General features: G+C 39.5%; 2 protein-coding genes and 1 pseudogene across 5 annotated transcripts; 2 read left to right on the top strand and 1 right to left on the bottom strand.

The window, feature by feature from the left end:
- Window positions 1-214: 214 nt before the first annotated feature.
- nes (nestin) lies at window positions 215-8,866 on the bottom strand. Its single transcript, XM_054621506.1, has 4 exons — window positions 7,894-8,866; window positions 6,603-6,727; window positions 4,346-4,419; window positions 215-3,758 (listed from the first exon to the last, which is right to left on the bottom strand). The coding sequence occupies exons 1-4, from the start codon at window positions 8,722-8,724 to the stop codon at window positions 907-909; spliced, it is 3,882 nt and encodes a 1,293-aa protein (XP_054477481.1). The 5' UTR covers window positions 8,725-8,866; the 3' UTR covers window positions 215-906.
- A 1,676-nt stretch (window positions 8,867-10,542) lies between these two features.
- Window positions 10,543-14,809, top strand: LOC129109600 (CD209 antigen-like protein C). Of its 4 annotated transcripts, none has more exons than XM_054621701.1 (7): window positions 10,543-10,667; window positions 11,913-11,990; window positions 12,546-12,650; window positions 13,219-13,551; window positions 13,641-13,804; window positions 14,076-14,182; window positions 14,258-14,809. In XM_054621701.1, the coding sequence occupies exons 1-7, from the start codon at window positions 10,604-10,606 to the stop codon at window positions 14,379-14,381; spliced, it is 975 nt and encodes a 324-aa protein (XP_054477676.1). In that variant the 5' UTR covers window positions 10,543-10,603; the 3' UTR covers window positions 14,382-14,809. The 4 variants fall into 4 exon arrangements, with proteins under 4 accessions (XP_054477676.1, XP_054477678.1, XP_054477679.1 ...); XM_054621703.1 differs by having other exon boundaries at window positions 10,549-10,667; window positions 13,372-13,551; XM_054621704.1 differs by lacking the exon at window positions 12,546-12,650 and having other exon boundaries at window positions 10,549-10,667; window positions 13,372-13,551.
- Window positions 14,810-15,175: 366 nt separating this feature from the next.
- Window positions 15,176-21,759, top strand: LOC129110038 (C-type lectin domain family 10 member A-like; annotated as a pseudogene).
- Window positions 21,760-25,727: the final 3,968 nt, after the last annotated feature.

Genomic DNA, 25,727 nt, shown 5'->3' with positions numbered 1-25,727 from the left:
CGTGGTTTTCATTTGTGAAGATTATCTTGCTGAATAAAATGTGTAAGTTTAATTTGTTTACCACAGAGTTTATTCTCTGCAATAATTCAAAATCCAATTGAAGAATGTTTTTGTAGGAAACGGTGTGATGCTAACTTCCTGTTGGCCTACAAAAACATACATCATCCCTTAAGCACTCTTTATACGATCAGTCTGAATGAGTTTCATTTAGCTTTGCAGAAGACAAACCCAGTCTGTGGTCTGATAAAAAACACAATAAACAGATTTGCTTACCATTATTTACACCTACTTTGTTAATGTGAGTGTTTGAGATGCACTGTGCAAGCAAAGAAAACAATTGGTCCAAAAAAGAGACTCGGAGCATTTCATGAATCTACTGTTTATTATGAACTGTAAATGTACCGCATCATAAACTTTATAGATGGAAATAAAAAGTCTGTTGAGTACAGACCAATTAAATACAAACAGTTTGCTTTTTTAGACCTTCTACAACCAATCAGCTCTAGGAGGAATCCTACCCTTCTGGTCTCATTGATTTCCATCAGTCAGTGAAATCGGATTAGGCAGTAATCAATAACGCTTTGACTTTCAAATGACATTCTTTGCTCTTCTTTGTCTTCATGCTGATCCCTCATGCAGAAACCATCCTACATTACATGCACACTGAAAGAGTTTGAACGATAAGGATAGAAAAAAACAATTGTTGATCAAATATGTCAGATTAAGGTAACGAGTGCTCGGCGTCTTTAGAGATAGAATTGGCACATTGGTGGTTAGCGCCACTGAGGTGCGCACCAAGGCACGACTTGGCTTTAATAGTAAATGCGTTTAATACGGACAACGTTATTTTACTGACTTACACTGATTACATCTAAAATTGGTTTAGCTCAAACTTCGCGCTACTTTTCATACCGGTTCCTCCCCAGACGACCAGGATTCACCCTCAACATCAGACTCGTCAGAACGAACCAACTCCCCCTCAACAACATTTCTACACAACACCTGCTTCACCTCTGAATGCATCTGCTCCGGCTCCTTCTTAGCCTTTAGGGCTTTAGACGAGTCAATGTCCACCCTGGAGTTCCAGTTAACCACATTTTCTGAATTTCCCCAAACCAAATTTTCAGCAAACCCTAGATTCTGATTGGTTTGCTCAGATGCTTCATTACAGGCATCATCTGGCTGATAGGTGGCACCGGCCTCCATGGAGGACACCCAGAAGTCATTCGTTAAGCCAGAGCTAAAGAGACTATGGAGGCTGTTGTCTTTGCCGTTTGTGTTCATTAGTTCAGCTGAGTCCTTCACCACAAAGATATTGTTTTCATCAGGTACACTGCCGGGGGAAATCTCAAGGGTCTCCACCTTTCGAGTAATAACGCCTTCATAAGAGCCTCCGTCATCGTGCAGATAACTTTTAGCTGATTCAGGCACTTTATCGCATTTTTGATAATCTTCACCCTGATCTCCAATTTCAAAGTCCTCTCCTGGGTTCTCTAGAACTTCCCATTCAGCTGTTTCTGGAGCTTCTGGAAACTCTTTGCGATCTGCAACATGTTGTTCCTCAGGTACGCCTGATGCTTGCCCAGGTGCAACTTCTTTCACTTCAGTGAGGGCAGCCACATCCTGCAGGTTTTGTTGATCTGCTATTACCTGCAACACAGAGTTTGGATCCTCTGAGTTGTCGGTTTCTTCCATATCAGGCCTGCTAATGAAGTCGTTAAAGCTGGAGTGATCTTCTGTAACATCGGCGTGTGTCACCATGGACGCATTGTGTTCATCCTCGTCCTCTCTTTTCTCTGGAGCATCTATCGCCTCCTGATCTTTACGCTGGACGTCCTCATACGCTACAGTGTCTGCTTGAGGCATTACCACTGACGAATCACCGAAATTCCGGTTCTCGTAATGTTGATCTGTAATTCTAGTGGAAGATGCGAGTTGCTGGTTTACTCTCACGTCAGGCTCTGTGCAGGAAGTCGCTTCTTGCTCTGTCTTTTGCTCGACAGAGTTGCCCTGCCAATGTAGCATCTCCTCGCTCGCACTGACCTGCTGCCGTGCAAATTGAGCGCTGTAGCTATCCGTGGCTAGGTTTTCTAATTCCTGTTCCACAAGTCGATCCGTCTCCAACTCCTCATCGTAGCACACATTTCTGGGTGTCGTGGGTTTGGTTAGTTCTTCAGTTTCTACATCCGAATGTCCTTCACTGACTTTTCTGATCATTTCTTCTGCATTCACCAGTTTAGCCCCTTCACTTACAGTCATACCATGTCCAACGATGTGAGTATATCCCAGATTATATTCCTCATCCGGCGCTTCCCCTTCCACTTCTTCGCACAGATCTTCCATAGTTCCAAATCTCTTTGACTTGCCTTCGCTCCACATCCCCGTCTCTCCGATCTTCTTGTCCTGCTCCCCCTCACTAGAGTCGCTCTCATCCATGTGTGACGCCTGAACGTTGCCGTCGGTATCGTCGCTCTTGTATCGGATCAGAGGACGAGTGTCGGCGAGAGTGTTTTCCTGAGCGTAGCTGTCGCTCTCCAGCTCTGTCCTCCACGACACGGAGACATTTTGAGAATCCTCCTCTTCATCGTCTTCTTCGTTGTCAGGGAAAAGTGCGTGCTCTTGGTCTAAAGCAGCATTGTGTCCATCGTCATCTACTTGTGTGTCCATCATTGAAGACGCCTCATTGTTGTCTTGCTGTATATCTTTGGCAAAATCAGACCTAATTTCTCTCTGTTCATGCTTTTGTTCTCTTGCTGATATATCTTCCTCTGGTTCAGCGTGTTGTCCTTTTTCTTCATCCTTTTTCATGCCTTCATCTGTCTTCAGATCCACCTTCCTCTCTATTACACTATCCCATGTATCCATCTCTTCTCCATCAGGGTACAACTTATCCTCAACATCCGTCTCATTTCTTCCTAATATAGAACAGCTAATTTCATCCCTCATCTCAGCTGCATCCTCCTTTGAGATGTTTTCACCTCGGCTGAACTCATTCGGCTCACATTCAGACTCTGGACTATTCGTCCTGGAATCAAAGTTTGGTTCAATCACCGCCTCTGTTTCAGAATCTGACGTTTCCTCCTGCACATGCTCTATTTCTTTGCCTACAAACTCTTTCTCTGTCCACGCATCAATGGGAGCATGCAGCTCCTGCATATCTTCTTTTCCCACAGGTTTCTCCAAAGGTGCATCCGTATCGGATTCATCTGAGAAACCACAGGGCTCCTCCTTCATTCTGACATGGTATGGTGTAAGGTTGGGTGTCATAAACTGATGCTGACTAACTTCCTTGTTGAACGGTGGCTCAGTGCTGAGGCCGGACTCGACCTGATAACTGACAGCTGACTGCAGGGCTGGATCTTCCTCAGGGGGTTTCACACCAACATTGTTCCAGTCCTCTTCACCTTCTTTGTCCCCTGATGTTGTTTCAGCCTCCTGCTCATTGGGAGGTGAAAGAGGCTCAGCATAGGTGACTCTCTCATGAACCTCCTGGGGTCGGAAATTTTCAACGGCTCCATCCTGCAGTATTTTGGGATAAGGGGTTTCCCAAGTTGCTGACTTTGTTGCGTCAGGTTTCGAGGAGATCTTTGCAGTGTTAGAAAGAGTTACAGGTTTTCTACTCCAGATTGGTGTTGTCGTAACCGCTGTTGGCCCTCTCCCTGCTAGGCCACGGACAGATGAGAGGGAAGTGGTCTTGTGGCCAGCAGACAGCTGGGTCTGGTAATTCTTTTTAACCCCCCAAGGACTGAAAACTGCATCTGTGGAGGACAAGAGCAGAGCTCATGAATACACAATGAACTAAGCTACTGTAATAATAATGAGATTGATTTCTCTTGAGTTTAAACCAATTCCCATATCACAATTCAGCCAAGTATACAGTATCCTAGATATTTGATATCTCCACACAGCTTTGACTAGTATTTCAACTCACCCCTAGTACTCTTAACGTACTGCCTCCCCAAAAGCATTAGTAAAATGTATGTTCTCAGTGGAGGCTGGACACTAATGGGGAGGTATTGATCGACATTTCCTTTCACCGTTGTCTAAGTTACCGGAAAGCAAAGCCATATGGCTCAATAACCTTTGGGGACTAGGTGGCTTGCATTACAGGACCTAAAGTGCCTACGTCAGCTCCCTTAGCCAAGCCCCCCCCCACCCAGAAAGAATAATGCGATTACAAACTGTATCAAACATGTCCCCCACTCTGAGGGGCTTTAGTTAGGCTGAGTGGAATTATTCTCTTACAAAGCAGAGTGGGGATAAAGGAGAGGATTTATGTGGCATTTTGAGGTTTTATACACACTGACGTTGTTCTGATGTATTAATATTGTTTTACTTTAATTACCTGTGATGGAAACGTTTCTTGGCTGATTTATCAAAGGGATGTCTCCTCTGAGGCTTTCGCCGTCCAGCAAAGCTCTGTAGAGACAGACAACAGGAGAAGAAGGTGACACACGTGCAGCTTTTAAACACTTAACGTGAATATGGTGATGTGTAATATTCAGACGAGTGATAAACGGGTAAAAGCCGACGTGATTCTGCACACAGAGTGATGGGTGGGGAGTCGAGTGAAGGGTGACTCTTGTTGCTCCCATGCTGCAGTCTGTTGTTATGGTAATGAAGGAAAGGCCATCCATTGAGGAGCCATCTGCAGCGCACACACCTCTGCCATCAATCCCTCACACACACACACACACACACACACACACACACACACACTTTTGCACACCGACACACATGATGACAGCATATATAATGAGCAGCCCATGCAGCACTAATCGACTGTCTCCATTCACACATGTGGACCAACACCAGCCTCCATTCCAACGCATCATATAATTAGCTGCATGTCTAGCCGTTCATTTTTTTTGTGTCTGTAAATACAATTTTGAAACACATTTAGATATAACAACAGTCTCACGTGCAGTGGATGACATTGAAGTTTGTCCTCTAGTTTCTCCTCACCCCTCCGGCTCCCTTCTGATGTTACTCTAGACTCCCATAGCTCGTAAATTGGGAGGATGAGGGTCAATATTTTGAGGAGGGGGGAGACGTGGAAAGGAGAGACGCCACTCTAGAGCTCCATAATGGATTACTCCATCCAAGACATCAGAGGCTGCTGTTTCAATGAGTTGACCTTTTAGTCCAGACGGCTGCACTTGCTGTGGACGGCTCTTTTATTCGATGCAGCATTAGAATGGGTTAAACTTATCGTCTGCATCAGAGATAAAAGAGTTGTGATGGTTATTCAGCTACCCTGGAAGCTAGTTACTAATATGGCGTCAACTTTTGACGATTATTTTTCCTTATCAATCACTCTGCTGATTATTTTCTTTAGCTGGTTAATTGTTCAATCTAAAATATGTCAGAAAAATGACAATTAATTTTTTTCAAATTGCTTGTTTTGTTCATCCAACAGTCCAAAACCCACATTTGTTCAGTTTACTATCACATAGGTCAAAGAAATGCTGCAAATCCCTCAGTTTAAAAAAAAAAAATTGCTTAACAAAAAAAAATTCGCTTAACAAAATTGACAAATAATCAATTAATTAGCAAACACAAGGGAAGACCTGGTGACTGTATCTTTTAAAAGACTTTAAAGATTATTAAATGCATCATTCATCCCACGCCTGTCTGACATCAACCACATTAGTTCCTTAGATCATCCACCCTGATGTTTAAATGCTCAAAGTTGAATAATTTACATTACAGTGTGAAGCAAACGTTTCTCCTTTTTTCACAGCAATGAGACAGATACAAAAAACCCACCTTATTACGAAAAGTCAAAGTCAACACGAACAGGAAACTTAAGCAATACTCCTTCTGCTGTTGCATTTTAAACAACAATGATGAAAACAATAGTCGTATCATAGATAGTGGCTATTTTTCACCCATTTCACTCAATATTATTATTGAGTCCTTTCAAGTTTAATGTCATGATCAAGGGAAAAATGTCCTTAAATACCTTTAAAGACAATAGGAAAAAGGAAGAACAGGATATAAAGTTTACATGTCAGAAGAGTCAATATCTGAAGAGGTCAAACAACCAACTCTCCATATCTGATTCCCCTGGGACGCAAAGAAAGTGTTAAGAGAAAGATGTGAATGGATGGACCATATACTTACACTTATGAGACTCTACTTTCCCCTGTTTTTAAGAGCAACAGATTAGAGTAGTGCCACACAGTTTTTTTTTAACATTTTTGTTTGTGTAGACCTACATATAAAAAATAAATAAATAAATGAGCGTTGACAGATATAGTTTTCCATGTTAAACAGAGCCACGTTAACTGTTTCCTCAATATCTTTATGCTAAGCTAGGTTAAATATGTCCCATGGAAATCATATTTATAAATGTTCAAGGGTGCAGAGATGGTGACTGCTTTGCTCAAGGACTTTGTCTCATATCTTTGAAAAGTCAGAGTATGTAATATGCCCCCCTTACCCTCATTTAACCCAATGCATGCTGGGATAAACAAGTCGGTAATGATGGTCTTCATCTATGTCCTTGTTTTTTCTGATTTAGTGACAAACGTATTTGAGAGGTTCTCTAAAAATGATACTTCCTTGAAGGTATAACAGCTGCTGGCGGTGCAGCGTACCTGTAGGTCGAGACCTCCAGGCCCAGAGACGCCTTCTGCTGCAGCAGGCCTCGGTTCTCTAGAACAAGATGGCCGATCTGCTGGCCCAGCTCCTCTTTCTCCGCCTCCAGGCCGTCTAAGTGCTCCTGCCAAAACAGGAAGTGCAACAGGACAAGGAAACCGTTAAAAAAAAGAAGAAGGTAAGAATGCATTCTCACGGTCAGTGTATTGGGTAAAAATAGAAAAAGAAGTTATGCTGTTATATTATAAAGTTAACACTTTAGGTTTCCCCCAGTCTCTAAAGGGTTGAAGTTAATGGATGGATGGGCTTTAGGTTTGACTTGTCACACTGGTTTGTTATTAGCTTTGCAAATTATTACAGTCCATGCTTTTTGTTGCTTGTCGCCCTTGACGACACTGGGAGCGGGCTGCACAAGTGTTTCATTTGGGTCCTTCACCCCTCAGACCTCACTGTGACCCAGAACTAATCCCAACAGCCCCATCCTATAAATACAGAGTCCCCCAGTCCCTCTCAGACCGGTGTGTTTTCATTCCATCAGAATATTAAATCAGCATACTGGGGGAGAAAAGCCTCAGGGGGAGGAACTCACAAATGCTCCTTAAAGCCTTCAGTGGGACATCTGGCATATTTCTAAAGGCCTTGACTATCAGCCAAGACAAGAGAGTTAAAAAATATGTATCATGTGGGCATTAGAGTGAAAGGAAAAAAATCTGGTGACCAATGTTGTGCTGATGCGTATTATCAGCTGGCCACATTGAACTGTGGTTTGTCACTTCAGTATTTCAGACCGCGTCTGTGTGTGAAGATGCACAAATAGACGTCAAACACTGTAGGAAAGTTCCCCAATTTGCATCATTTTTTCAAATGGCAGAACTTTTGTATTGAAAATATATTTCCAGTATATAAACAGTATATATTGATTGCCTAACAGAGGGATAGAGGGATGACATGAATGTATATATACATATACTTATTTTAATGCTGAAATGATTGACAACATGAATTAACGGTGATCATTCATTTTAGGCCTCCTAATCGAATAAGGGCGAGAGTTTCTTTTAAAGCCACACTTTGAGCTCTGATTAGTTCTGATGAGCCTTTGTCTTTTTCATATTTTTATAGAGTGAACAGTTTATCCTTGTCTTAAAAAAGTAGCTTAGTCAAGAATTAAACACTTGTTATTTGCAGCCTTTGTGTAGTTAAAGAATGGAGCCCATGCTTTATAAAAGGGTTTGTTTACAGGTACATGAGTAGGATCTGGAACTTCCCTACTGGATGTGCCTCTCTCACCTGGAGGTGCTGGATCTCCTGGCTGTATCGGTCTCCCTGCTGGTCTGCAGTCTTCTCCAGATGCATCCTGACGTCGTGAGCTGACTGGATCTCCTTCTCCAGGGCTCGGAGCTTCAGCTGGCTCTCGCTCTTCTCCCGGTCCACTTGGGTTAAACGGCTCCTGGCCTGGTTGAGTGACTCCTCGAGGCGCTCTAACTGCCCCCGTTGGGCCTCGGCTGCCTCCTGCCAGGCCCTGGTTGCCCATTCGGAGTACTCCTGCCCCAGCTGTAGGAGGTTAGGTGTCTGGTTGCTCCTCTGAGAGAATGTGGGTACCATTTTGGCTCTGGACCGGGTCAACGTGGCCTCCAAGTGGGCCACGTCCTCCTGATGGGTTCGAATCAGGTGCCTCATCTCGTTCTCCAGCTGACCGACCCTCTCCCTCAGCCAGATCTGAGCCCGCTGTTCCTCCTCCAGCTCCTTCCTGCTCTGCTCCAGCTTCTTCTTGGCCTCCACCTGGGCCTGAGCCTCCCTCTGCCTCTGCAGCTCCAGGGCTTGGAGCTCCTCTGCCACCTTACAGGCCTCCAGCTCCATGTGGACCCTGTCCCTCCAGGCCGTGTCCGCCTCCAGCCTCGCCCGCCACAGCTCTTCCTCCAGGCCCTCCCTTCGCGTCGAGGCCCCGTGATTGCTGCGTCTCAAGGCATGGATCTCCTTCGCGAGCAGCGCGTTCTCCTCCTCCAGGAGCTTGACCCGACCCAGGTAGGTCTCCAGGCGTCCGTTCAGGTTCAGCATCTGGTGCTTCTCGTCCCCCAGGTGGCTGTGGTGGAAGGTTTTATGCACACTTTGGAGCTCCATGTCAGTGTTAGAAAACAGAGATTGATCTGGCAAACGGAGGCCTCACTCAGAGGGAAGCTGATTATGATTTGGCAGCCGACTGTATCTCCGTGTCCAAGGCCCGACTCAGTGTGTGGGGGGAGTCTGTTCTGCGAGAGAGGCTCCTGTGAGGCTCTGGTAGTGTGACTGCCAGCAAGAGGCTTCCCTTTCATACCGGAGGGGCCGGACACATGGACAGGAGGGGAGGAGGGATGGAAAAGGGAGGAGACTACAGGCTGGAGAAGGGAGGGGAGAAGAGATGAGGAAGGATGGAGAGGGAGAGGGAGAGAGGAAAGGAAAGGGGAGGGAGGGGTAGGAGGGCTGGAAGAGATGGGAAAGGGCAGAGAGAGGCAGTGATGTAATCTCTAGCGTTAACTCTTTCACCACTGGGACTTTTCCAGCTGACGCTCTGAAGAGAAAGACCAAAATAGAAAGAAACCTCGAAGTTTAAGATGCTGAACAATCACAATTTAACCATTTTTTGCACCCATTGTTCTCCTCTAATCGTCCTTTCAAGTTTAATGTCATGATCAAGGCAAGATAAGAAATTGTCTTTGGTCCTGAGAAAAAAAATATATTACAGTAATCTGGGAAGTGAAATTAAAAGTGTGGACAAGGACAAGTGAAACTAACCATCTAGTTCCTCCAACCTCCTCTTGATGAGAATAACGTCTGGACGCAGAGAACGATATTATGTATTTTAAGACTCATTACAATCATGTGGAATGAAAGTTGAGAAAAAGTGTATTCAGGGAAGTTAGATAATGATTAAACTCCTCCCCTGAAGACCATAACTTTATGTACACCAAACATCAAACTGGGACTCAGTATCTGCACAGAAACGTTAGCAATAATTGATAAATATTAATTACAAGTCTCATATATTTCACAGGCCTTGCATTCTAAGATCAGAGCTTGACCTGCCCATCTCCATCTAGTGGGCGTCTCTCACACTGCAGCATCCTGCTATATCATGATGCTCTCACTCTTGCAGTGCTTGAACGTCATTTGATTGTTACTTTTTTGTTACCGTTGCTCCTAGTGATTCAAATATTTGTGTATTAGGTTCAAGTAAGCTTGAAAGTTGTTACAAGACAACAAATTTGTTAGATTTCCCACATTTACCAGTTCAAGTGCCTTTGAGAAAGCTTTAAAGCTTTCTTTTGTTCCTTGTTCAAATTACTATTATTTTGATCAAAAGGCAGTATATCGCCCATGTTGCCCTGCATGCTGTTCCAACAGGCCCACGCTGGTAAGAATATATCATACATATATCAGAGATAATTATCTTAATGTACATAATCAACTGGGTAAAATTCATTGTGATATCTATTAGATATTTGTTTGTTTTTTACCCTATTCACCTGTAGCTCCTCCCCTTAAATTACTTTTATATGAGCAAGTTAAAGTGTGAGAATGTGTTTTTTTAGATGATGAGATCTGACACCGATTGCCAAACAGAGAAATTTCTTAATTCAGGATATAAAAGTAATCTATTGCCACTTGGGTGAGTTTCGTTTCTTGTGGGGTTTTGTATGAATCACATTTCCTGACACCAATCAATCCTCATAGGTCCAAAGTTGACTATTAGCAGTCTTCTTCTTGAATGCACACTGTTTGTTATACTTCCTTTCATTAGATTATATTTCCATAACACACTGTATATTGTAATCTAGGTTCAAAGCTCACAGTGGTGGATGCAAATCGCTCTCTAAACCAAAAGCAGAAGTGTCTCACTTGAAGGTTGAGTGATAGACTGATCTGAACAGAGGAAACAGCCAGTTCTCCTATTAGGATGCTCTGTGGTTGAATAACAGCAGCACTTCTCTGTCAGCCAGGGCTCAACAGAGCGACTGCAGCGATGGCAGAGGAGGTCAGCTACGCTTCGGTCGTATTCAAATCCCAAAAACAAGCTCCACGTGAAGGTCAGTTTCTTTTTTTAATCACAGCATATAAGAGAGGATATCTTCAAACGTATCAGGCTGCTGCTTTTATACTGTATCTTTGTTGATGTGATAATATGTTGATTTAATGTAATGATATATTTACCATTTGAACAAAAACACGTTGTTGAATTCAGACAAAGAATCAGCAGCACACAGGAGGAAAAGCTGTTTTTGTAAACTGTTGTAAGCGTGTGCCGATAAGATGTTCTAAAGATAAACTAATAAACCAAGAAAACCCATAAAAATGTACATATAGATGCACAATGTTCAACTGTTAAGTATGATTGTGTCCTCAGCTTTCAGAAATCTACTTTCCTGGAACTGGACTGGTCACATTTCAATTATGTTTCTTGCAGTTCTCAACTTATGTTACTCTTTTGTTTAATACTTCCCGTTAACAGCTTGTTACCACACTGGCCAGTCCTACCTGACCACTGCTGCTTTTTGTGCTTTCACCATAAAAGGCAGAGTTTCCCCCTTTCAACTGTGATATGTTGACAAATAAATGACGTAATTATAATAGAATTTAGGTATGAAACCGATCACCATGAGGCAAGATCTTTTTGGTTGATTGGAAATAAAGGAATAAGCATTTAAGGCAAGACGCTACAGGCAAAAACATTGTTTTCATGGTTCAATTTGGTCTATTTGGCTTCCATAAAATGTCTTCTTTCAGACTAGAGGTAAGAAAATGTAAAAAACACACATTCAGGTGTTTATTTGACTACTTTGTCCATTTACGTGTGTAGATTTCTCCTAAATCCACCAAAAGTTACCCTTAGATAATGACTCATTTGAAAATTTTAAACTTATATTTTGAAAAAACTTATATAACTTATCTTCATGTATGTAATCAACTGGGGAAGATTCACGGTGATATCCATTAGTTCAATTTGTAACCCTATTCCCCTGTAATGTCCTCATATGTAATTTTACAAAACATATCTTTAAAATGAGTTTTTTCTCAGACTCTGATCCATAAATCTCCACTTCAGTAGCTCTTACATACACCAAACTTTACAGTTTCATTCCTCTCTATATTCTGAAGGGTTTTACAGAGGGGTTTATTTATATATCACTCATAGCCTTATTTATACAACATTTTATTACAAACAAAGTTATTAAAATAAACTTATACCCCATTCACCTGGGGCGTCCCCCTTTAAAAGTCATTAGACAGTTACGCAATAATCAACCATGTGAATGTTTCCTTTAACCTTTCAGGTAAACAGGAGGAGGAAACTGTGTACGATGAAGTGAAGGGGAAAATCAAAACAACTGAACAAACTGCTGACACAAATGGTAAACTGTAAAAATAAAATATATATATATTTTGAGCTTTTTTTAATCTTTCTTTACCATGACAGAGTGTTGGATGAGTGCAACTTATTAACAGCCACTTCTACTAGAATACTACTGTTATAATACAAGGCTTTGGAAGTCTGAGTTGGTTAAATGAATTTGGTGCTTTTTCTGTCTTTTTTGTACTAATGTCTTTTTACTAACATTCTATCCCTGTGTTAATATATATATATATATATATATATATATATATATATATATATATCTATATATATATATATATAGATATATATACAGCGGGTAAAATAAGTATTGAACACGTCACTATTTTTTTCTTAAATATATTTCTAAAGGTGCTATTGACATGACATTTTCACCAGATGTCGGAAACAACCCAAGTAATCCATACATACAAAGAAAACCAAACAAATACGTTCAGAAATTAAGTTATGTGTAATAAAATGGAATGACGCAGGGAAAAAGTATCCATCACTGTGTTCAATACTTATTTTACCCGCTGTATATATAATATATTTTCTTTTGTCTTCTTGCCAGACAAGAAAGCAAACGACAGATATCGCCACTATCAACAGCTGGCTTGTTGTTTGGGGATTTTTTGTGTCATTTTGCTCTTTGGCATCGTAGCAGTCGGTGTCTACCGTAAGTATACAACAAGAGACAAACCTTAAGGAATAACAGTATCAGTTTTTATCTGTAGCTGTTATTTAATATTAGTTATGTATCTATTGGTAGTTTATCTTACATATTATTGATGTCTGTGTGTAATTTTGTTCTAAAACTGTTACAAAAAGTTCATTTCTGGGCAGGATAATCACTTTTTAAATGTATGGAGACAGGAAGTAATTCATAAGACAGGGTTCTTGGAAACACACTTTTTATGTTAAACAATGTGTGACCATTTATTCCATATATTCCAAATGGTTTATTCGATTGAATAATTTAATTTGTAGGAGACTTTTATTTTCAAGACAGAAGCCACAATGATTGAAAAATACATTATGCATAAAAGTAATTATAGTCAAGTGATATTCTTTATTTTTCTTATTGTCAACAAATCCCATGATCAGACCCAAACCAGCCCTGAATGTTTTTACCACCCACTCTGTGTCATAGAACAGCCTAACTGAATTTAGACAGACAGGAAATAGTTGACAAAACCAAAGTTATATTCTAACCATGATTAAAAAGACAAATTTTCATTTTTCAGTTGCTACATTAAGTCATGAGAGTGATATAACGGGGCTGAACCACTTAAAAGAAAACATAACGACTCTGCTGGCTGACATTCACAACCTGAAAAACCTCAACAACAATCTGACGGTCCAGTTGGGCAACCTGACACAAAACTATACTATCTTAGAAAGCAAGATCACAAACCTGACAACACAGAACCAGGAGCTGAAGAATCGGACCCAGGAGCTGGAGATGAAGAGGAACAACTTAACAGAACAAATACAAAACATGGAGATGAACTGGAATAAGCTCAACATCAGTAGAGCTCAGTGGAGCATCAATGCCTACTGCCCCAAAAACAATAATGGTATGATCAGATTCCATTAATAAGATCCATAAATAACCAATAACAATATCACAATGAAGATGGTTATTGATTGATCTCTGTTCTTTCAGTGAGACGGTGTAAACCTTGTCAGAAAGGCTGGGAATTCACCGAGCCCAGCTGCTATGGGATTAATAACGCTAATGGTGATGAGCAGAAAACTTGGGAAGAAGCTCGAGAAGACTGCAGAGGAAAGATTTCAGATTTGGCTGTTGTACATACTGAACAGGAGAAGGTGATGAGACAACTGTGGGAATGTTTATGACACAATTACAGTTACACACGGTGGCACAACTCTTCTTTTAAAATACACACTTGAAAATGTAATAACAATTGACATTTTTGTCTATTTTTTAGTTATGTGTTTTACTATTGCACTTGCATTTGTATTGTGACGCATCAATCACCAAGCCAAACAGCTTGTATGTGTAACATACTTGGCAATCATTTGTTTTTGATACGTTAAAAAAATTGATTACATCTGATAACTGTTTCTGTTAAATCAGGGTGTGATCAATGGTTACAGCTGGGGAAGATGGAATGCATACTGGATCGGCCTGAGAGTTGAAGATGGGAAATGGAAGTGGATCGATGGAACTGAGCTGAATCAAAGGTAAGAGACACATTCTTAACGCTTTGAATCATATATTCTATAATTCTTGATCTAAACATCATGTTCTTCCTTCAGCTCCTGGATAGAAGCTCCTACTGAAGGTCACTGCGCCTTTTCTGTCCATAGCCAAGGATGGAAATCAGCGATGTGTAATGAGAAAAAACAATGGATCTGCGAAAAGGAAGCTTTATCTGTTTGAACTAATAATATTTTATGCTTGAGAAGGTAACTGGATACTCTTACATGCAATATCAAGTGGCTCATAAATATCAAACCATGTAGAATTCTACTTCACAGTTGTGTTTTTAAAAGATAAACAAATCTAGGGATTTTAGTTTTACAGAAACAAAATAATATATAAAGTTAACTATTCTTTAAAGCAGACGCTCATCTTTAAGGTGTATAATTGGATAATAAAGGTACTTTGTGTCTGACTATGGACATCATGACCGGCCTAACGGGGCACTAAAGTGTTAATTATTAATAACTTTCAATGTGTTTTTCTTCTGATTTGTTACAAATGCAACGCTTATAATTTGTGTATCAGCAGATTGATGAAAGGCACCATCATCACTGCTCAGTTTCCTGTTTTCTGCAGCATGTGGCATTTTATATTGTTGCTACTTATTAACCTGCATCGCTTGTTCTCAGCACAATGTTCCAGAGTCTGTTCTCATTAAGTATTCAGATCTATACAGTTTTTACTTGTACTGCTGATGGCTGATGTTTTTATACATCTAGAAGAAAGTTCACATTTTATTCTGCTGTCACTTGTTAATAAATGTGCTGCCACACATTGTTGTTTTTGTCTTTTTCTTGCCTGAAATTGTTAATCATTTTTAATCAAGTTAGGAAGAACAGCCTCATTCAGGATGCTGTAAAGAGGAATTTAACATTTATCTGGTGATGTTACATAACAGGGCTGATGAAGTTAGAATCTGTTACGGTCCTAATTTGTACAAGTTCCCTCATGCTCATATTGTTATATCTTTCATGCAGTGCATGCTGGGAGACGCTCCAGCCCCACCAGGTAAGCAGGTATACGGGCTGATTAATGGATTCTTGGTATGTTGAGCTTCTGTGTGAACATTCATTGATTTGTTTATTAATCATTATTACTTAAGAATACGTGATAGTTGATATGTTTTAAATCTCAAAATTGACCAGCGCATGAAAAAAATGTTTCTCAACCAAAGCATTGGATTTTATCAACAATCATCAAAATGTTGCATAAATATGTGTTCATGATGAAGGCTGTTAAAAAGCTCAACATTGTATTCGTGGTATTTTAAGGAGCAGAGTGTGTTCCCTTTTCTGGAACACTTCTGTCTGTCATAAAGCAAACCTTTGACTTCAGCAGATTTTCAGATATGAAGTCTGCCTCCTTCCTCTCTTTCTCAAATAGTTCATATCCAGTCATCTGGTGGCAAACGTGTATATTTCTGTTAATGATTCATGTCCCAGATGAAGGGACTGATAGTTCAAGTTCAAGTTATTAATATGAATTCATATCAATTTGTTACACAGTCAAAGTTTCCTGCATGTTTGACTTTAGTTCCTTCCTTTAGAAACCACCTGCCTGACTGGAGACTGTGTAAACATTGATTACAATGACATACATTACATGAATTACCTGTGTGATGATATCAACTGAGCTAAATAAAAAATATCATGTGTTTATGGACACTAAACTGTTAATTGTTCATAACTTTAAACATGCTTTCTTCTACTTAATAACAGAGTGCCTTAATGTGTCATAACAGCATGTAGTGATTAAAGGGACCACTCCTCAAAGTTTCCTGTTTCTTCGTATCTATAAACACTTCAAAATGTTGCACCTGATTGGCCAACAAAGTGATGAAACACCACCATTTTTTTCTCAGAGATGTCTACATTCTGATGTGATAGAGAATATTAAAGGTAGAGGTGACTATTCAGTGCTATCTATCTAGAAGCAGATCCATGTTTTAGTCCATGACGGTGAGACAGAAGCAGAGTGAAACATCCACACTGTCACAACCTCAAAGCAGAAGTTCACGAAAGACCATCAAAGTGGAAGGATTTTAAACATTTGTTCAGGATGAACAGAAAACCACTGGACCAAACAGGTACTTTAAATATTATAACATGTCTACATGTAAGACATTATCTACTTTATCTATTTATGTGCTGTTGTCTAGATTTTTTGGGGATATATGATGCTTGACAACACCCTGGTACCAATGGGGTTTGAAATACTAAAATGTCATATTTAACCTTCAGCATGTTAATGAATCTTTTATATCATGTTTTCTCCAGCGCGCACCACATATTCAGAGTGAAACTGCATATAAACATATAAACATTAGTGTTTTATCTGTTTATCTTTCAGAGGAAATCAATAAAGAAGATGACTATGTTAATACACCAGTATGTACTGTGTATAAAGTGGCAGCCGCTCCAGGTGCATTTTGAACACGATACATTTCATACATCTAATATTGTTAAGCATGAGTTTTATTCGTCAATCATGATGTAAAATAGTGATTTAGATGGAAAATGTGAATATTTAAGAGCTCATCTCCTTTTGTTCTCTATTTAAAATGTTTCAAAATACATTTGACAGTCGGTGCTCCGGCCGACTCCAGTCCCGGCTGGGCCGCAGCCTTCCCCGGGTCCCGTCCTGGCTGGGCTGCAGCGTCCACCTGCTCCTGTTCCCGCCTTGCTGCCAGAGCCCCAGGTTCGATTAGCCTCTGCTTCCTCTGGTTTCCGTCTGCCTGATCCCTTGCCTGTTTCCCACTGTGAGTCATATCCTGCCTGTCTGTCTGCTGTGTTCTCAGCTTCAAATAAAGCTCCAGAACTGTATCTGTCTCCTCGTCGTACTACTCTTGGGTCCACACACCAACCGTGACAGTTTCATGAAAACACATTAGCAGCAAATGCTTTTGAAGTGTCAAAATACATTTTCTACTTCATCTGATGTATCATGATCTTAACAGTCTGCTCAACATAGTAGGATTTTACAAATGAGGGTTCATTTACTGCAGAAATTGAAACATTTGCTTTTAATTTTTATTCTGTTTCAGAGGAATTTGAGGAAGCAAATAATGTTCATGCAGCCGTGTGCATTGTGGGTACAAAGCAAGCTACCTGATCACTTTTATTTCATAAAACTAACTTAGAGTTGAAATAATGTAAAATCATAAAAAGGTACAGATGTAACTAATAGATATCAACTTGAAATTTCCCCTGTTGATTACTTACATTAAGCCAATATTTTTTTCGGAGTAAGCTGGACAGGGGTTATTGGGAGGACTGGCCTGACTGATCTGAACACAAGTGGTGTTTTGTTGCCGGACTTCTTTGCTAGTCATGGATCGGCCATAACGAACACCATGTTCAAGCATCGGGCAGTTTATAAGTGGACTTGTTACCAGAACACCCTAGACCAAAGACTGATTTTGTGGTTGTATCATTGGATCTGGGGCTGTATGTCTTGGACACTCGGGTGAAGAGAGGCGAAGAGCTGTCAACTGTTCTCCACCTGGTGGTGAGTTGGACACCATGTCGGTGGAGGCTGCTCAACAGAGGATGATGCAACTTCGTTTAAAGTTACATCTTTTGTATTATGTTTCCACTCTGATCAACAAACTGGAAACAATCAGATTTAATGTATTTTTTTGCTCAGAGTAAACTGAGAAATTATCAGCCAATTTGTTAACACCTTAAGGATAAAGTAAGTAGTATATTTAAAAAGTCAGACCATAGTGTGTTCTCAGCAGGTAATACCAGAGGGAATAGTCTCAAACTTTAACCGTCAGCATGTCAACAAGAATAAATGCATGCATTCAATAAAAGTTCTCATCAAGCTCTCGTTGAGTCGGAACAAAATTCAGGAAGTTGCAGAAAAGTTCGTGAGACAGAAACCAAGATAAATATCTTTACAGTCACAACCTCAAAGCAGAAGTGCACTGAAGACCTTTAAAGCGGACCAGACGCCCTCCTAACAGCTCTCATTCAGAACTGAAGCAGGATTTTAGACATTTGTTCAGGATGAACAGAAAACCAATGGATGAAATAGGTACTTTATAATATTCTTATGTTTATGTGTCTGCATGTAAGATATTATTTTTTGTGTTTTTTTATTTACCAGGATGTTGGTATGTTGGCAATGCATGATGCTTCTGATATTTGACAACACCCCAAACATCGAAAGGGCTTAAAATGAAAAGATTTGTTTAAAAGTACATCTTTGGAATTATGTTTCCACTCTGATCAACACAATGGAAACGATCAGACTAAACTGAGAAAGAATTTGCTAAATGTATTACCAAATTGGGAATAAATGAAATAGTATATTTAAAAAGTCAGACTATAGTGTGTTCTCAGCAGGTGATACTAAATGGAATGGTCTCATATTTTAACCGTCAGCACGTCATCAAGAATAAATGCAGCAGCCAGTTTCCACGACCGAGCCAAGTGTTCTCAGAATAAAACCTAAAGTATTTGAAGCAGTCTCTCTGTGTAGCAGCATACTGTTGGTTTTTGCTTCTTATGCTTCAACTGTCAACCGTCAACCATTAATATTCCAATGTAGAAATTCATGATGAAATCCATCTTTTGCATTAGTGTGCTCAACATATTGGGATTTAAACTGCATATAAACATATAAACATTTGTGTTTGATCTGTTTATCTTTCAGAGGAAATCAATAAAGAAGATGACTATGTTAATACACCAGTACGTACTGTGGATAAAGAGGCAGCCCCTCCAGGTGCATTATGAACACAATACATTTCATACATCTAATATTGTTAAGCATGAGTTTTATTTGTCAACTATGATGTGAAGTAGTGATTTAGATTTAAAATGTGAATATTTAAGAGCTCATCTCCTTTTGTTCTCTATTTGACTGTAATAAATCATCAATAATTCTACTTTATCCTTATGTTTCTGTCAGACCAGAGGTTTCTCTCCTTCACTCGGTCTCTTCCACCGATAGCAGTGTGTTGGCTGATACTGTTGGTCATCATGGGCCTTCGTATCTACTGTGAGTACCTTCTATGTGCATGTCAGTTCAGATTAGTTTATTCTTCGCTTGTTGTTTGTGTGACTTCATTTCTGAGAAATCAAGTGTGTATCATCTAAAGTTACAACCTTTATAGTACAAAATGCTCTGTGTCACACAAAGAGGACATTTTGTACTAAAAAGACGGTGACTTTAAAGATAATTTGGAAACATGTGAACCCATAATTTAAAGTATTTTATGATCAAGTAAAACACTTGTCTTATTGTGTTTTTGTATCACATTGTGACAGTTTAACTGAGATGTGGTTTTGTCAGGGGTGCCAGCCAGGTTTCTCTCCTGGCATTTAAGATGCGTCAGTCACAGTTGCTTTTTATGTTAATATAATCTTTTTATATACCAAACAACCGTCACAAAGGCTGTACATCCAGTTTATATGTACACCCCACACATTGAATGACCCAATTTTAACTGAACAAGAACACGAGCACGGTGGTGTAGTGGTTAGCACTGTCGCCTCACAGCAAGAGGGGCCCGGGTTCAATTCCCGGGCTGGACAACCTTCTGTGTGGAGTTTGCATGTTCTCCCCGTGTCAGCGTGGGTTCTCTCCGGGTTCTCCGGCTTCCTCCCACAGTCCAAAGACATGCAGCTTAGGTGCATTGAAGACTCTAAATTGCCCGTAGGTGTGGATGTGAGTGTGAATGGTTGTTTGTCTCTATATGTCAGCCCTGTGATAGGCTGGAGACCTGTCCAGGGTGAACCCTGCCTTCACCCATTGACAGCTGAGATCGGCTCCAGCACCCCTGCAACCCTTAACTGGATAAGGCAGAAAATGGATGGACAATATTACTATATTTAAGGTTTACACATACAAGACAAGAACCCTCAAAAAATCCCACAGTCCCCAAAGCCCACACACGAAAAACCCAATCAAACACAAAACTCCACTCAAGGGTTTCTGTCTCCCTTCAGTGCAGGTAATGTGGTTACAAAAGAAAAAACACCTTATTTTACAGTCGAAATCCAAAATCCATGTCATTCCATAAAAGTACTCCAAACAAAAATATCCTCAAGCAAGTTTTCTGCTACCTGAATGACACATATACGTTCAGGTAGTCCAGGTTGAATTGACGCGTAAAACTGTCAGCGAATCGGTGCGTAGAGTCCAAAAAAGTGGGTGTTTCCGGGTGTAACCGGTGGTGAGATCTGGTATAACATCCAGGTTGTCACAACATGTGTTACATAAATGAACTTGCTTTGACACAAAGTCTCAGAGACCAACACTGTCCTCTGTCTGTCACTGCAGTTACTTCTGTCATTTATGAAAATGACGGCAAGCTGATGGAAGAAAACCAGAACCTGACAACACAAAATAAGAAGCTGGAGAATCTGAACCAGGAGCTGGAGACAGAGAGGAACAACTTAACAGAACAAATACAAATGATGGAGATGAACTGGAATAAGCTCAACGTCAGAAGAGCTCAGTGGATCGATGCCTACTGCCCCAAAAACAATAATGGTATGATCAGATTCCATTAATAAGATCCATAAATAACCAATAACAATATCACAATGAAGATGGTTATTGATTGATCTCTTTTCTTTCAGTGAAACAGTGTGATCCTTGTCAGAGAGGCTGGGAATTCACCAAGCCCAGCTGCTATGGGATTAATGACGGTCCTCCTTCTCTTCAGAAAACTTGGGAAGAAGCTCGAGAAAACTGCAGAGGAAAGATTTCAGATTTGGTTGTTGTACATACTGAACAGGAGAAGGTGATGAGACAACTCTTCTTTTAAAATACACACTTGACAATTTAAGAACAATTGACATTTTTGTCTATTTTTTAGTTATGTGTTTTACTATTGCACTTGCATTTGTATTGTGACGCACCAATCACCAAGCCAAACACCTTGTATGTGTAACATACTTGGCAATCATTTGTTTTTGATACGTTAAAAAAAGTGATTACATCTGATAACTGTTTCTATTAAATCAGGTCGTGATCAATGGTTACAGCTGGGATTGGACAGGAGACAGCGGATACTGGATCGGCCTGAGAGTTGAAGATGGGGAAATGGAAGTGGATCGATGGAACTGAGCTGAATCAAAGGTAAGAGACACATTCTTAACTCTTTGAATCATATATTCTATAATTCTTGATCTAAACATCATGTTCTTCCTTCAGCTCCTGGATAGAAGCTCCTACTGAAGGTCACTGCGCCTTTTCTGTCGAGGACGAAGGATGGAAATCAGCGATGTGTAATGAGAAAAAACGATGGCTCTGCAAAAAGAAAGCTTTATCTGTTTGAACTAATGATATTTTATACTTGAGAAGGTAACTGGATACTCTTACATGCAATATCAAGTGTCTCATAAATATCAAACCATGTAGAATTCTACTTCACAGTTGTGTTTTTAAAAGATAAACAAATCTAGGGATTTTAGTTTTACAGAAACAAAATATATTTTTATAAAGTTAACTATTCTTTAAAGCAGACGCTCATCTTTAAGGTGTATTATTGGATAATAAAGGTACTTTGTGTCTGACTATGGACATCATGACCGGCTTAAAGGGGCACTAAAGTGTTAATTATTAATAACGTTTTTCTTCTGATTTGTTACAAATGCAACGTTTATAATTTGTGTATCAGCAGATTGATGAAAGGCACCATCAACACTGCTCAGTTTCCTGTTTTCTGCAGCATGTGGCATTTTATATTGTTGCTACTTATTAACCAACAGGGGGCGCTGCATCGTTTGTTCTCAGCAGAATGTTCCAGAGTCTGTTGATGAATTGTTGTTGAATCTGCTGATGGCTGATGTTTTTATACATCTAGAAGAAAGTTCACATTTTATTCTGCTGTCACTTGTTAATAAATGTGCTGCCACACATTGTTGTTTTTGTCTTTTTCTTGCCTGCATTTTTATACAAGTTTTTTTTGTTTTGTTTAACTGAAATGTCAAGTCAATAAGAGAGGCTGCATTTTGTATCAGCTTTAATTAGTGACACACAATTAGTGGTGTTGGAGCGCGGCAGACTGGTATCAACAATATGAACAATGAAAGAATGCTTCATTTAATATATAATGACTTATTGATTGAATAAATGCATGCACTCCAACACTACATATCAGAGTCTAGTATCTTTGCTTTTAGCATTTTTAATTAATAATAATTAATTCATATCAAATCATGTAACAATTATAAATAACCCAATCATGATTCATAAACCCATGAATTGGTATAAAAAAAGAATGATGGTACTCAGCTATCGCCATACCACACCATTCATTTAAATGACAGAATTTAGCATTAGATTAAATTTAGGATGCCACCCAATATTGGAAAAATGCGTGTTAATCTATCTTTTGTATCATGTTTCCTCCAGCGCGCACCACATATTCAGAGTGAAACTGCATATAAACATTAGTGTTTGATCTGTTTATCTTTCAGAGGAAATCAATAAAGAAGATGACTATGTTAATATACCAGTACGTACTGTGTATAAAGTGGCAGCCTCTCCAGGTGCATTTTGAACACAATACATATACATCTAATATTGTTGAGCATGAGTTTTATTTGTCAACTATGATGTGAAGTAGTGATTTAGATTTAAATTTGTGAATATTTAAGAGCTCATCTCCTTTTGTTCTCTATTTGACTGTAATAAATCATCAATAATTCTACTTTATCCTTATGTTTCTGTCAGACCAGAGGTTTCTCTCCTTCACTCGGTCTCTTCCACCGATAGCAGTGTGTTGGCTGATACTGTTGGTCATCATGGGCCTTCGTATCTACTGTGAGTACCTTCTATGTGCATGTCAGTTCAGATTAGTTTATTCTTAGCTTGTTGTTTGTAGTTTATCTGTTTATGTGGCTTCAGTTCACAGAAATCAAGTCTGTATCATCTGAAGTTTTGAACTTTTTAGTTAAAAAAATCAGCCTCTGTGACACAAAGAGGACATTTTGTATTTTAAGGATGGTGAGTAATTTGGTTCTGAACCTGTGAACCCAGGAGTTAAAGTCGTTTATGATCATCTAAAACATTTTTCTTATTGAGATTTCGTATCAAAAGAACTTGCCTTGATACAAAGTCAAAATCACCAACACTTTCCTCCGCCTTTCACCGTAGTTACCTCCGTCATTTCTGAAAACAAAGCAAAGCTGACGGCAGAAAACCAGCAGCTCAAGAGACAGAGGAACAACTTAACAGAACAAATACAAAACATGGAGATGAACTGGAAAGAGCTCAACGCCAGTAGAGCTCAGTGGAGTATTGCTGCCTACTGCCCCCAAAAAACAATGGTATGATCAGATTCAATTAATTAGGTCCAAAAATAACCAATAATAATATCATAATCAAGTTGCTTACTGGTTGGTCTCTGTTCTTTTAGTGAGACAGTGTAAACGTTGTCAGGATGACCATTATTTAAGTATAATGCTTAAATATTTGATAACTGTTAATGCTACGTTAAGACGCAATAGATGGTTACAGCTGGGATTGGACAGGAGGGAATGGATACTGGATCGGACTGAGAGTTGAAGATGGGCGATGGAAGTGGATCGATGGAACTGAGCTGAATCAAAGGTAAGAGACACATTCTTAAACACTTTGAATCATATATTCTATAATTCTTGATCTAAACATCATGTTCTTCCTTCAGCTTATGGACAGAAGCTCCTACTGAAGGTCACTGTGCCTTCTCTGTCCGAGACCAAGGATGGAAATCAGTGATGTGTAATGAGAAAAAACAATGGATCTGCGAAAAGAAGGCTTTACCTGTTTAAACTCTGCAGGTATACTTTAGAAGGTAACTGGATACTCCTACATGTAATATCAAGTGGCTCGCAAATAATATGACCCTTGTAGAATTCGAGTTAACAATTTCTTTTTTAAAAGATCAGCAAATCTAGGAAAATATATTAATACAGAAAATAATATTATTTTTATGAATGAAACTTTTAATCAAAATAGACGCTCATGTTTAAGGTGTATTATTGGATAATATAGGTACTTTGTGTCTGACTATGGCAGGCCTTTATCTTATTTATTTGATCTTATCACTTCCTCTGTGCTCATGTCCTTTGGCCTTATTCTCATTGTATCTGCCTTGTCTGGTTTTATTTAATTTTGTCAAGCACTTCATAACATTGTTAAACAAAGTTCTAATATTATTATAACAGCTGTTTAACAGTGACTTTTTATCATAGTAAAATCTTTTTCTGCAGAGACTGAAAACTCATTAGACAAACTACAATCCTTCTTTTTAAAACATACTTATTGCTTTATACTTGATACTGTTATTTTTTTAATTAATCTTGTTTTGCTGGCGACATTTTCAACATACCTGAGCTGGCTGTCATTCTACCCCCAATCCTGTTAGGAGAGGAAGCTTCTTCCTCACTTATCTCTGAGAAAAAAACATTCTGTTTTGAGCAAAATAATGTCCAGGGCCATTTTAAAACCCTTTTGGTGTTCGGATGTTGTCAAGCATCAGAACTATCAAACATAAAACATCCTGCTACATAAAAAGATACGGTAGATAATGTCTGAAATGCAGACACATAAACATTATAATATTTAGAAAAGTACCTATTTCCTCCAGTGGTTTTCTGTTCATCCTGAACAAATGTCTAAAATCCTGCTTCAGTTCTGAATGAGAGCTGTTAGGAGGGCGTCTGGTCCACTTTAATGGTCTTCAGTGCACTTCTGCTTTGAGGTTGTGACTGTAAAGATATTTATCTTGGTTTCTGTCTCACGAACTCTGCAACTTCCTAAATAATGGAGAGCTTGATGGAAACTTTTATTCAATATAACAGGCAAACACATTGATTTGCTTCATGGTAGATAGCACTTAATATTTAGCTCTACATATAAATAGTTCTTTACATCACAATGTAAACAGCTCTGAAAATTTCTGTTGAACGATTATGAACGATTTTTATAAGTCAGTGGAAATTGTCCTATAGGTAATTAATGTAATGTATGTAATTGAAATTGATGTCAATGTGCAACACATTGATAATACAAAAAAAAACCCAACTTGAGGTTAAGCTATCAGTCCTTTCCTTCCTTATTTTCACAGAACAAGACTGGGACAGAAATTGTTAACAGAATTTTACTCCCTGATAACTTTTAAGTGTAGAGTCACAGTGGATTCGAAGGTCACCTGACCCAAATCCTTTGGTGGAAGAGACTGAAAAAGTGGAACTGGCGAGACTCCTAATCTGACAGGAAAATCTGCTAAATTCATTGAAAGGTTTATTTTAACACAAACAGAAGTGTTCCAGTAAAAGGAGCACACCCATCCATCCATCCAACCATTGTCTGCCGATTATCCAGGCCAGGCTGTGGGGGCAGCAGCCTTAGGAGGGTATTCCAGATGTCCCTCTTCCTAGACACACTTTCCAGATCTTCCTGGAGAACCCCAAGATGTTCCCAATCCAGACGAGATCTAAAATCTCTCCAGCGTGTTCTGGTTCTACCCAAAAGCCTCAAACCAGTTGGTTGTGCCCTGTAAGCCTCTAAAGGGAGGCA

Source organism: Anoplopoma fimbria, chromosome 20 (assembly GCF_027596085.1).
Source record: "Anoplopoma fimbria isolate UVic2021 breed Golden Eagle Sablefish chromosome 20, Afim_UVic_2022, whole genome shotgun sequence".
In the NCBI taxonomy this organism is placed as follows: Eukaryota; Metazoa; Chordata; class Actinopteri; order Perciformes; family Anoplopomatidae; genus Anoplopoma; species Anoplopoma fimbria.
The sequence above is the reverse complement of the archived record's forward strand: the minus strand, read 5'-3'. Positions and strand labels throughout refer to the sequence as shown.

Excerpts from the sequence above, each read along its gene's own strand:
- nes (XM_054621506.1), bottom strand. The coding sequence starts at position 8,724 with ATGGAGCTCCAAAGTGTGCATAAAACCTTCCACCACAGCCACCTGGGG. Across the intron at positions 6,728-7,893 it reads AGGAGATCCAGCACCTCCAG|GAGCACTTAGACGGCCTGGA; the intron begins GTGAGAGAGGCA and ends CTGTTTTGGCAG. Across the intron at positions 4,420-6,602 it reads CTGGAGGTCTCGACCTACAG|AGCTTTGCTGGACGGCGAAA; the intron begins GTACGCTGCACC and ends CTGTCTCTACAG.
- LOC129109600 (XM_054621701.1), top strand. The coding sequence starts at position 10,604 with ATGGCAGAGGAGGTCAGCTACGCTTCGGTCGTATTCAAATCCCAAAAA. Across the intron at positions 11,991-12,545 it reads ACAAACTGCTGACACAAATG|ACAAGAAAGCAAACGACAGA; the intron begins GTAAACTGTAAA and ends TCTTCTTGCCAG. Across the intron at positions 12,651-13,218 it reads CGTAGCAGTCGGTGTCTACC|TTGCTACATTAAGTCATGAG; the intron begins GTAAGTATACAA and ends TTCATTTTTCAG.